Consider the following 11,256-nt stretch of genomic DNA (forward strand, 5'->3'; position numbering starts at 1 on the left):
TCTCTAGCTGCATATGTATCAAAAGATGGCCTAGTCGGCCATCACTGGAAAAAGAGGCCCATTGGACTTGCAAACTTTATATGCCCCAGTACAGGGGAACGCCAGGGCCAAAAAGGGGGAGTGGGTGGGTAGAGGAGTGGGAGGGTGGGTATGGGGGACTTTTGGGATAGCATTGGGAAATGTAAATGAGGAAAATACCTAATTAAACAAATAAAAAATTTTTAAAAAAGGAAAAAAAAAGAAAATGCTTCAGTCCTACTTGGGAGGGAAAAGAAAGCAACCACGGTGTGTGTGTAGTACCTGGGAGGGAAAAGGGATGGGGGGCAGAGAGAGGAACATGATTGGGTATGGGGGGGGAAGGACTGAAGCCCTGGGGGCCAGAAGAATGGAAAGTGCAACCTTGGGGAGGGGGGTAGGAAGTTGAGGGGACTCTCCAGAATGTACCAGAGACCTGGGAGGTGAGAGAATCTCAGGTCTTGAACTTCTAATCCTTCTGTTGCTACTTCCAAAGTCCAGGAATTTCAGGTGTTCATCATCATGCCTTGTTTATGTATTTCTGGGGATCAAACTTGGGCTTTTTCATGCTAGTCATGCACTTTATAGACCATCTCTTAGGGAGTATGCTTTCTTGAGTGTCCACAAGATACTTTTGTGATAAAGTCCTGTTGTACAAGCATCAAAAGATTGCTGCTGGTGAACACAAGTACATCTGTATTAGCAGTGAGAATCCAGGAAGTTTAGAAAACACCAGGACTAGGAAGGATTTGCACTGAACCTCATGAGTGCTGTCTGGCTCCTGTGGACCTGGGGTAAATGGGAGTTGTCCTCTTTATTGAGAATTCTAAAGGCTGGAGTGGGCAGCATTTGAGAGGCTTCTTAACTCCTGATGGCCACATAAATACTCTGTGCTGGGTACACTTGCAGAAATAATGGGCTCAGAACATTGTTTGTTTGTTTGTTTGTTTGTTTGTTTGTTTGTTTGTTTTTCTGTTATTTTGTCTTACATCTTCCTAGATTATTTAGTCCTGGTCAACTAAACAAAGGTTACATTAAGTTCTAACCATTGAAGTATGGATAGAGAAAGGAATGGCTTGTGCTTCACACATCAGGGACCAGGCTCATGGGGAGAACTGGGCCTCTAAGAGTAGGTGAGGGTGATGCTGAATATTCACTCAGAAGTAGAGATTTGAGCACTGTTGGCTTAATGCTTAGTTTTCATCCAGGCACTAGAGCCACTTCTGTCTGGTTTTGATGAATGGTCTAGTTCCCCACATCATCACAGGTCATTCTATCCCTTATCCTAAAACCCTAGCCCCACAAAATCATTTAAAATAGTCCCCCAGCTTCCCTGTGCATTGGCGCTTCTTCCTTAAAATTCCAGAAGTGTTGCTGCCCTACCCCCAGGAAGAGGCCCTTGCTTCCTTGACCTTGAAGGCCAGGTGTAAAGTTTTACTTTCCCTGAAGGATTTGGCAATTCCCCAAGGCAGGATAGTCTACAAGGCCATCCCAAAAACTTCACTCTCTTCTCAGGATGCACCCTTATTCCCCAGTATTCCTATAGTGCATTCCCCCATTTTCCTGCCTTTTCCTCAAGGAGTTTCCTTGAGATGCCCCATCTTCTCCCTTTTGAGGGCTGATTGTAACTCCATGATAAGTGTGGTCACTGAGGAATATAGGAACCCTACAAGGGCAGTACAATCAGAGCTGAAGAAAGATAAGCTTTATTGGTAGGTTTTTCTATGCTTTTGGGGGGTAGTAACCATGAATGGCCAGATATGCTGAGGAAAAGGTGCAGATGGTAAACTAAGGAGTGGAGGCTGTATCTCAGGAAAAAAAAAAAACCTGAAAATAATGCTTAAAGGCCTGGTGTTCACTCTGGGGTCCACTGTGGAGCTTCAAGGATAAATAACATCAGGAACCAGATTTGTGCAGCCATAAGGATGTTGCAGGGTTGTGGGGAGCCAGCAGCCTTCAGAGGTGTGGGTTGAAGTTCTGTGTGAAGAGACACAGATACAGGTTCTGGAAGTGGAGTGAGTCTCTTGACTTGGCTGATCCAGTCAGTGAAGTAGGCGACCCTGGTGAAGACGCTGGGGTAAATGGGATGCCGGCAATCCAGGCCCCAGCTGGCCAGTCCTACCAGGACCCATGTACTGTTGTGGTAGCAGATGAGAGGGCCCCCAGAGTCACCCTGAGGAGAGAGAGTCATTAGTGTGAGATATGTTTAGGACCAGAAATATCAATTGCCTGTCAGGACCTTACACACCCCCATTAGGTAAAATTAGGTAAAAATTAGGTAAAATGAGGGACATTAGGGTTGAACAGTAGACACTTCTAAGTCAGGTTACCAGGTAGATGAGGACATATATCAGGATATAAACATATGGACCTTCCCCAGCACTCCCTTTGCTTGCCATGCCTGATTCTAGAAAGCAAAATTTAGGGACTTGAAAACAAGCTATCACCTATGTGTAGATCCTAGCTCTGTAAACCTTGATCTGCGACAACATATCCAGTTAGCTCCTCTGCTTTTGGTCACCTTGGCCTGAAATATTTTCTCAACCTATGAACTGGGAGTCTTAAAATATATCTGTCTCCTAACTTCGTGAAGACAACTCATATCACCAGGCAATAGGCAGGAGTCTTCAGAAAACTAGGAGTTATTGGAGTTGTGAAATGCCTTAAGGAAAACCCCATGGGGAAACCAGTCTATAGTGGAGACTGTGTCATCTCAGGAGGCTGAAGCCTGCAGAGGTGGAGATGGAATTGGAGTCCAAACATCTAGGCCCTGGCTGTGCCAATTCACTTCAGACTAGCTATTTTCCCTCTCTGGGATAGTTTCCAAGACAATCTTTCATGTCCAAATGTGAACTTTCATCTATACCATATATAAAGAGCTGAGAAACTGACAACCCACCAACAAAATTAGAAACTTATGATTTCATAGCAGATAACAACACAACTAAGCACAGACAAAGTACTTACAAAATACTTAGTAGCAAAAAGGGGAGATGGGTACCAGGAACATGCTTAGTCAGTACTAGAAACTTTACCAAACCATTTACTTACAAATTACATATTTTTTTATATATGTTATGCCTCAATAAAAGGTATAGAATATTGATGTTAGGATCTTCTAAAGGGACAAGTACCCTCAAGGAGACTATTGAGGGATGAACCCAAGAAAAACAAATAGAGATAATGAAACAGGAAGGGTCTCCACAGAGACTAGAGGTCAATAGAGCCACCCTTGGAGGAACTGAGATAAAACAGACATGGGGAGAACACACTACTGCCTTACTCACCCTGCAGATGGACTTTCCTGTGGAGAGCCCCCCTGCACACAGCATTTCCTCATATACATAGTTCCTGCTTTGGCCTGGTGTTTGCCCGTACAAGGCATTACAGAACTCATTGTCAATGATGCCCACCTCACCCTCCTGGAGTGAGAATGGTGGTAACAGTTTTGCTGTGAAAATAATGAGGAGGTCAGTGATGGATACTGTGGCTTAGTTGGGAAAGTCCAGGCTACTCTGACTAATGTTCACCAGAGGACAGCTGAGCGTTAGACTGTTTGCATCTTCTATCTAGTCCCCATGAACTTCTCTCCTTTTTCTCAGAAACTCCCACTTACCACCTTCACCTCTCTCATGGCAACAGATCACATTATTAATGTAGAAAAAGGCAAAATCCACTAACACACAATGTGTCCAATATTGTTCATCAACCTTTCACTGACAGTTTCACTGTCATGAACAGTACTATCCATTTTCTATGATCCATCTCTAACCTTTATTCTATGTCTTCATCTACCCATTAACCCACACACCTACTCATTTTTCATTCCCTTCATCAGTCTAGCCATTTACCACATGTATCCTTCCATCCATCCATTCTTTCATTAGTATCTCCATTCATCCTTCCTCTTCGTACCTACTAACATTTCTATCCACAACACCCAGGCACCCATCTTCCTTCCTCCCTCCCTCCCTCCCTTCCTTCCTTCCTTCCTTCCTTCCTTCCTTCCTTCCTTCCTTCCTTCCTTCTTTCCTTCCTTCCTTCCTTCCTTCCTTCCTTCCTTCCTTCCTCTCCCCCACTAGACTCCATCTCACTCACCCATTCACTCTCTATATCACCAGTCTACTTATCACTTATCTTTATGATAGGTAAAATGATACAAAAGAACATTTTTAGTAGGGAAAATCAGAGAAAATAAATTTGCTCATTAGCATTAAAGAAATAATACAGGGAAAGGTGATCATACAGATTATTTAGCTTACAAAATTAAGTAAATTTTAAGTAGGAGACTATGAAAAAAGTAATAGATTGTGCCAAGATTAGAGGGGAGAGAAAATTATATAGAAAAGTATAGCAAGGGTCCTGCATGTAAATGACTTCAACATATTCAAGGAGTAGCAAGGAAGCTGGGTTTGGGTATACGAGGGGAGTAATGGAGGAAGCAGAGATGGATCTGGGTGCTCTCATCACTTAAGGCCTTATACCATGACAGAGACTTTTAGTTTTGATTAAGAGCTCAAATGAGAAGGTAGGGGAGGGTCCTGAAAAGAGAAATGGTATAGTTATGTTTTAATATGATGATGATAGCTAACATGGAAACTCATATAGAAGCACACAAGAATAGAAGTAGGAGACCATTTTGGAGACTACAGTAAAAAATAAATTAGAATTACATATGCCAGGGTAAAGAGCAGCAGCACAGTGAAGTACCCACCAGGTACTAGACTGGTATTGTAAAATAAATGTGGGCTCTGCCTTCAAGGATGTGTGTGTGTGTGTGTGTGTGTGTGTGTGTGTGTGTGTGTGTGTGTGTGTGTGTGTGTGTGTGTGTGAAAGTGGAAAGAGAGAGAGAGAGAGAGAGAGAGAGAGAGAGAGAGATGAATTTATTGGACAAGGACAAGGATGCTAAAACTAAGCAAAGTTCCTTAGGAAGACATGTTTTTCTCCCCTGAACACCCAAAGTCTGTTGTTTGAGAAGAAATATGCCAAACTATGAACCTATAAAGCTTTAAAAATCTACATTATTTTTTCATTTACATTATTCCATAAGTAAATTTCTCACCATCGTCCTTTAATAACTACTTCTTGGTGTGACCCTACATAGTCTTCACTTTCATTATAAAATAATAAAAACAAGTGTTTTTAGTGTTTCACTTGTAGAGCCTTTTTTAAGAATGTATTAAATACTGGGACCAATCCCCAATACCAAAAACAAACAAGCAAACAAAACAAAACAAAATTCCCCATTATGTAATTCACCTGGCAAGACTGTAAAGCTGGATGAGAACCAGCTAAGGTTAAGTGAGATGAAACACTCTGGAGCTATAATAGTTCTCAAGCATGCATTATCGGTGTTCCCACACCACATGTGATTATTATTTTATAATGAAAGTGAAGACTATGTAGGGTCACACCAAGAAGTAGTTATTAAAGGACAATGGTGAGAAATTTACTTATGGAATAATGTAATGTAATGTAATGACTTTCCACTTTACCCAAGTACTTACCAAGATACATGGTAATGTCATGTATTATACTTTGGATAGAGTGTTGAGGCCAATGTATTTTAGGCTTTGCCCTCAGCCTGTGACATTATTGGTCATAAAGTATTCTATTGGCAACAGGTAGACCATAGTGGAAGCAAGTTAGGCATTGGGCCTATCTGTTAACAAGGTATGAGTATATTGGTCTCTCCTCTTCCTCTTTTTGTTTCCTGACCACCATATGGTATGCATCATTGTTCTAACATACATTGCCTCGCCACAATGTGCTGCATCACCACTGGCAAACCAACATGGCCAAATGATCATATATTTGAAGCTCAGAAACTATGAGCTAAAATAAACCTTTCTTTTTAAACAGATTACCTCGGGTATTTTGTTAGTGCTGGAAACCTGACTAACATGGATTGGGTTGGCTGCCACACATGGCCTTTGAATTTAATCAAGTTTCCTCAGATCCATGACTGAGTAAAATCTTGGAATAAAAAGATCATTACTATTCAAGGAGCCCAGATTCTAGATGGCAAATGTCAACAATTTCCCAACCTTTAGAACCTGAGCTTCAGGAGGGTTTATGGCTGTGGACTCTCACACTTTCAGAGCTAGAAGGACCTTAGAATGGTCTTTTCATGTCAGGCCATAGAGGTGAGGTACAGAAGGCAATATTCAGTGACTTCAAAAACCAGCCTGGATCTCTTGCCAGCTGAGTCACTCTTTCCTTCCTCCTCATCTACCTTTTGTCTTCTTCCTCTCCCTACCCTCACTCCCTCTCCAACTTCTCTTTCCCTTACTGTCTTCAGAAAGCATTCCCCAACCAGTTATCCAACAGGATGTGTGGTTGGAGAGCTGTGTGTCTTTGGATGGGAGACAGGCAGGTACAACATAGGATGTGAAGTTTATGGGCAGATGCAGCTGCAGCATTGCAATGTCACTTCCAAAAGAATGAAACTTCTCAAAGTCTGGATGACTGACGATATGATTCACAGAAATCTTCTGAGTGTGCTTCGTTTCCTGGTACAGCTGATTATTCCCCAACAGAACCTCATAGTCCTCTGGGGCCTGGGATTTGCTGGAAGATAAAGAATTTCATCATTACCATAATCCTTGAGTGGGAGGATACCCCTGTCTTCCTGCATCCTCGTGTATCACTGGTCATTCTGCCCTGATTCCATTCAGCTTGGTCTCCGCATTTCTGACAGTCAAGTGATATGGTAGTTACAATGAGGATGGCCCCCATAGGCTCATATATTTGAATGTTCCTTATTTGGTGGAACTGTTTGGGAAGGATTAGGAGGTGTGGCCTTGATGGAGGAAGTGTATCTCAGAGGTGGTGGTAAGCTTTAAGGTTTCAAAAGCCTAAGCCATTCCCACTTTCCTCTCTCTCTCTCTACTCTCTCTCTCTCTCTCTCTCTCTCTCTCTCTCTCTCTCCCTCTCTCTCTTCTTTGTGTCTGTGGATGAGGATGTAAGCTATCAGCTACTGCTTCAGCTGCCATGCTCCCTGTTTTAATTGTCATAGACTCTAGCCCTCAGATACTGTAAATATTTTATTTTATGTTTCCTTGGTTATAGTATTTCATTGTGGCAATAGGAAAGTAACAAAGATAGGAGCCTTCTTTCTGCAGACTGATGGATATTCCACTCAAATCTCATGACAAAATATTCTCCCATTACATCTTAGAATTGAAAGAACAAAGAATTCCAGCACTGGAAGGGTCCTTGATAGGGCCATCAAATTTAACCTTTCTTTTTTAACTTAAGAAAAACTATGACGAATCCTAGTTTTATAATTTAAATTTTAAATGTCTCCTAGGTCAATAACTGAAGGCATACTCATCAGCCTGTGGTACTACCCAGAAAGTGTGGAACATTTAGGAAGTGATACTTAAAGAAGCTATGTCATTAGAGTGTTCTTGCAAGCCTCTTTCTTTTCATTATCTTTATTTCCTAGCTACCATGAGGTCAGCAGGCCCTATCCACCATATGTTCTTGATATAATGAACTGTGTTACCATAGATTCAAAAGAAACAGGCTAACTTTGGACTGAAACCATAAGCCAAAATAATCCTCCTTCCTTTTGTTCATTTTCTAAGTTATTTGGTCATGGAGACAGAAATCTAGCATCTTTTCCTGACCCCTTTGCAATGAATTGCTTCTCCACTTGGTAATAAGCATTCATATAGGATTTGGTAAATGCACACGAGAGGATAAAAGGGAAGCTCCCCTTGTTGGTGACTAGGACTGTGTAAACAGCCTGTGTTTGCAGCTTTGTTTCCACATCTCCCACACCAGAAGACTCTTCACTTACTCCACATACTCAGTCCCTCCTTTTGGTAGCCTTTGCAACTCCTTTGCCCTCCTCCCTTACTGCAGCATCTTTATAGACCTATGTTCTTTGGGGTTGCCTTCTTCACACACTGTGGCATGACTTACCTGCATCATACTAATTGAAGCTTGTTCCTTCTAAAGAAAAAGAAATCTTGACCTGGGATCTATTACATTCTGTTACCTAAAGGGTCTCAGGTGAATTCAGCACAGAATAGGTGCCAACAGGATTAAACTAGAATCTCAAAATCAATAAGCAAAATTTCAGTGCCCTGACCTAGACTGTACAGTACCCATTCCCTCTGGGTCCCTCCATATATTATTAGAAGCTAGACCCTCAATCAGGTTCCAGAGACTCTTGACTGCCCATATCATTTGTTCAGGTCTAGGGGCCTGCATTTCCCTTCCATACAGCTTGATAATAGCATAAGAATGACCACAGTTTTTCTCAGGACTCAATTTTACAAAATTGGTAAGAAATCACCTGGCTGCTACTCATATGTGGTCTTTGCCTAGAACCTGGCTCACAGGAGAGTAAGGGACTGGAAATAAGCTGAGGTCTACCACTAGAGATCAAAGCATGGCCAATCCTCTTGGAAAACGTCTGTGTTAGTGGACACAGAAAGGGAATATAAGGATTTCTACAGGAACTGAGAATGAAAGATAATGAAGACCTGGGCAGATGAAGGAAATTCTGATTGCATATGGGTAATAATATAGGTGGAGTGGTTTGTGGGTCAAGGAAGGATCAATGTGTCTTTGGTAGAAGTAAACTACCCCAGAAAAGCCCAGAGGAGAATGGCATATTATCTATAACCCTCCTCCTCACAGCCTACATCTTTCTTAACACCCAATCCCTCTCTGAGGGCTCCTGATAAAGCAAACTCACTTTCGAAAACAGTGGGCTGTGGAAGCCAGCCAGTGGGTGTCAATGAGGACAGCTCCACAGAGATGCACGCCCCGGTACAGCAGGCTGGCCTGCCATGGCCACTGGCCAGCCAATGTGTCCTGGCCACCGAACACTTTCCCAACCATCTTCGGCTTCCCACAAACTGTGGAGACAATCCCATGCAGTCTATTAGAGACACAATCCCTGAGGGGCAGAATAATACCACAAGGAGGTTGTTCCTCCACTTAACAGATTGGAAGACCATGGCAAAAGACAAGTGACTTATGTACGTTTAACAGATTGGAAGACTATGGCAAAAGACAAGTGACTTGTGTAGATGACTTCAGGCAACTCTGGTCTCTGCTTTCACTGACATGAAAAGTTCAGCTAATGGTTCTGTGGAAGCAAGAGCCCAGGAGTCCGGGAAGATGAGAGAGGGTAAATAAAAGGGTTGTCACAACAGCCCATCTTTAAGCAGTCCTGGCAAGGGCAGATGGACAGGTGGGAGGCCCTGGGACTTCATTCCCTCAACAACAGAGCTCTGTACTTACTTTTCAGATCAAAGAACTAGAAGTCTTATGGGTTACTGATGTTAGGTGCTCAATGTCATGGCTTAATGTCCCAGATCTTGGCAGGTTGTATTCAACTGTTCCCAGGAGTTGGCAGTCTAGGCTTCAGGGAGCTTTGTTCTCTTTTGTCCCTACTCTTAGGAATCCCATGTTCTCTACCAACACCATTGGGACAGCCCTGGACACCGTTTTGGTCCCGTGGGCACCACACCACGCTCTAGGATGTAAAGTCAGTCCCTAAGTGGGAACCTAAAGTCCCTTGATTGATATTTTCTTTGGGACCGCCTGGTTCTGAGGGGAAGGCAAAAAGTGAACCACTTCCGTTGCCTTACCTGGACTTTATGGCCTCCACCCGTTCATTGCCCGCCCACTGCCTTTCAAACAGACCTGGTCTGTTCACAGGATACTGGTTCCTGCTGGCCGACGGTTCCCAGCCTTGCTGTGGCTGTGGTCTTCCAGGTGCTATCCCAGAAACCTTTGAAGCATTGGGGATGCTAGGCTTTATGGGCAGCAGTAACAGCAGCGGCCAGAATAGGGGGCCGGGCCCACAGGGCATCCTCGTCGCCCTTGTGCCCATCCCAGATGCTAGGGCCTGTGGGGAAGTTGGTCGTGACCTGGGCCTGACCCCTGCCCTGACCCGGGCCTGACCCCAGCTGAGACAGTTCTGGAGACAGGCCCCCAAGTCCTATTTGGATTCGGCCTTCCTACCTGCTTTTATCCTATCAGGACGCTTCCAAGACCACAATGACCCTGGTTCTAATTTCTGTCATTCTCAGCCTCTAACATACGATTTAGTGTAGCCAGCAATAGTGCAGTGGTAGTAGTAGTCAGCTCAGTAGTAGTAGTAGTAGTAGTAGTAGTAGTAGTAGTAGTAGTAGTAGTAGTAGTAATAGTAGTAGTAGTAGCAGTAGCAGCAGCAGTAGGAGTAGTAGTAGTAGCAGTAGTAGTAGAACTCAGGGATCTATCTACCTCTGCTCCTTAGTGATGGGATTAAAGGCAAGCACCACCACTACCCAGCAAGTGACAGCTTTTCTTAATCACATTATTTGAAGCAGGAAGGCACACCCTAAATTTGAGTCCATCTTCTGGTGGCAGTCCATATAAAAGGACGTGGAAGAAGGAATCTTTGCTTTTTACCCATTTAGCCTCATACTTTCTGGCAAGTTCATTTATCCTCTTATTGTAGCCAGAAGTATTCCAACACAGACTTAAGACCAGCAGCAGCTCTTGAAGAGTACTCCAGGACTTTAGCACCAGATTTGGACTGCTGAGACAACCAGACTTAAGGATTGAACAACTACCAGATTTTTGGCCTCTCCACCGCAAAACAGCCATTGTTGGAGCACTCAGACCACATCTTGTAGCCAGTTTAATAAATGCCCTTCTAAGTATGTGTTCACACACACACAGTAATACAGAGTCCAGTCAGGAAGGGTCGTTAGAGAAGCTTCTTCCTGCAGCAGATAGGAACAAATACAAAGACCCACAGCCAGAGAGGGAGACACCTTGGAACACTCAGCTCTAATAAATACGAGGGAGGTCTTCATTAAATTTCTATCCTCAGAGATCATGGAAACCTGAAGAGGAGTAAAGACTGTAAGAGCCAGAGAAGGTGGAAAACACCAAGAAGACAAGGACCTCTATATAAGCATGCTTGATGCACATATGAACTCACAGAGACTGAGCGAGCGTGCAAAGGGCCTGATGGATCTGTACTAGTTGGGGTCTTAGGGCTGAAAGAAGTAGATGCACAGCCCCACCCTCTAACCCAGAAGCTATCTCCAGTTGATGACCATTTGCAAATGAAAATTCTGTTTCCTCCAAGGGAGTCTCATTGGGAAAACAAACTACTCTTAAAGGTAAGTTGCATATCCAGCAATAGATGGCTAGCAGAAAATGAACTCAATCCCAAGTTAACACTCCACACGTCTGTGCATGCTGCTCTTCTGGACATCCTTT

The 11,256-nt window shown here is 43.4% G+C and overlaps 1 protein-coding gene across 4 annotated transcripts; it reads right to left on the reverse strand.

The window, feature by feature from the left end:
- Positions 1 to 1,705: 1,705 nt before the first annotated feature.
- Prss47 (protease, serine 47) lies at positions 1,706 to 9,964 on the reverse strand. 4 transcript variants are annotated; one of them, XM_006517493.3, is made up of 5 exons: positions 9,685 to 9,964; positions 8,729 to 8,891; positions 6,332 to 6,585; positions 3,303 to 3,466; positions 1,706 to 2,188 (listed from the first exon to the last, which is right to left on the reverse strand). In XM_006517493.3, exons 1-5 carry the CDS (start codon positions 9,872 to 9,874, stop codon positions 1,871 to 1,873), a joined length of 1,089 nt encoding a protein of 362 aa, XP_006517556.1. In that variant the 5' UTR covers positions 9,875 to 9,964; the 3' UTR covers positions 1,706 to 1,870. The 4 variants fall into 4 exon arrangements, with proteins under 4 accessions (XP_006517556.1, XP_006517555.1, NP_001361137.1 ...); XM_006517492.2 differs by having other exon boundaries at positions 6,308 to 6,585; NM_001374208.1 differs by lacking the exon at positions 9,685 to 9,964 and adding an exon at positions 9,280 to 9,489 and having other exon boundaries at positions 6,308 to 6,585.
- Between the last annotated feature and the right edge of the window lie 1,292 nt (positions 9,965 to 11,256).

This window comes from Mus musculus, chromosome 13 (assembly GCF_000001635.26).
Source record: "Mus musculus strain C57BL/6J chromosome 13, GRCm38.p6 C57BL/6J".
In the NCBI taxonomy this organism is placed as follows: domain Eukaryota; kingdom Metazoa; phylum Chordata; class Mammalia; order Rodentia; family Muridae; genus Mus; species Mus musculus.

Coding starts and splice junctions, on each gene's coding strand:
- Prss47 (XM_006517492.2), bottom strand. CDS start 9,874: ATGGGCACAAGGGCGACGAGGATGCCCTGTGGGCCCGGCCCCCTATTC. Junction 8,892..9,684: donor GTATCCTGTGAACAGACCAG/GTCTGTTTGAAA, acceptor TTGTCTCCACAG/TTTGTGGGAAGCCGAAGATG. Junction 3,467..6,307: donor GGGAATGCTTTCTGAAGACA/GTAAGGGAAAGA, acceptor TTATTTTCACAG/CAAAACTGTTACCACCATTC.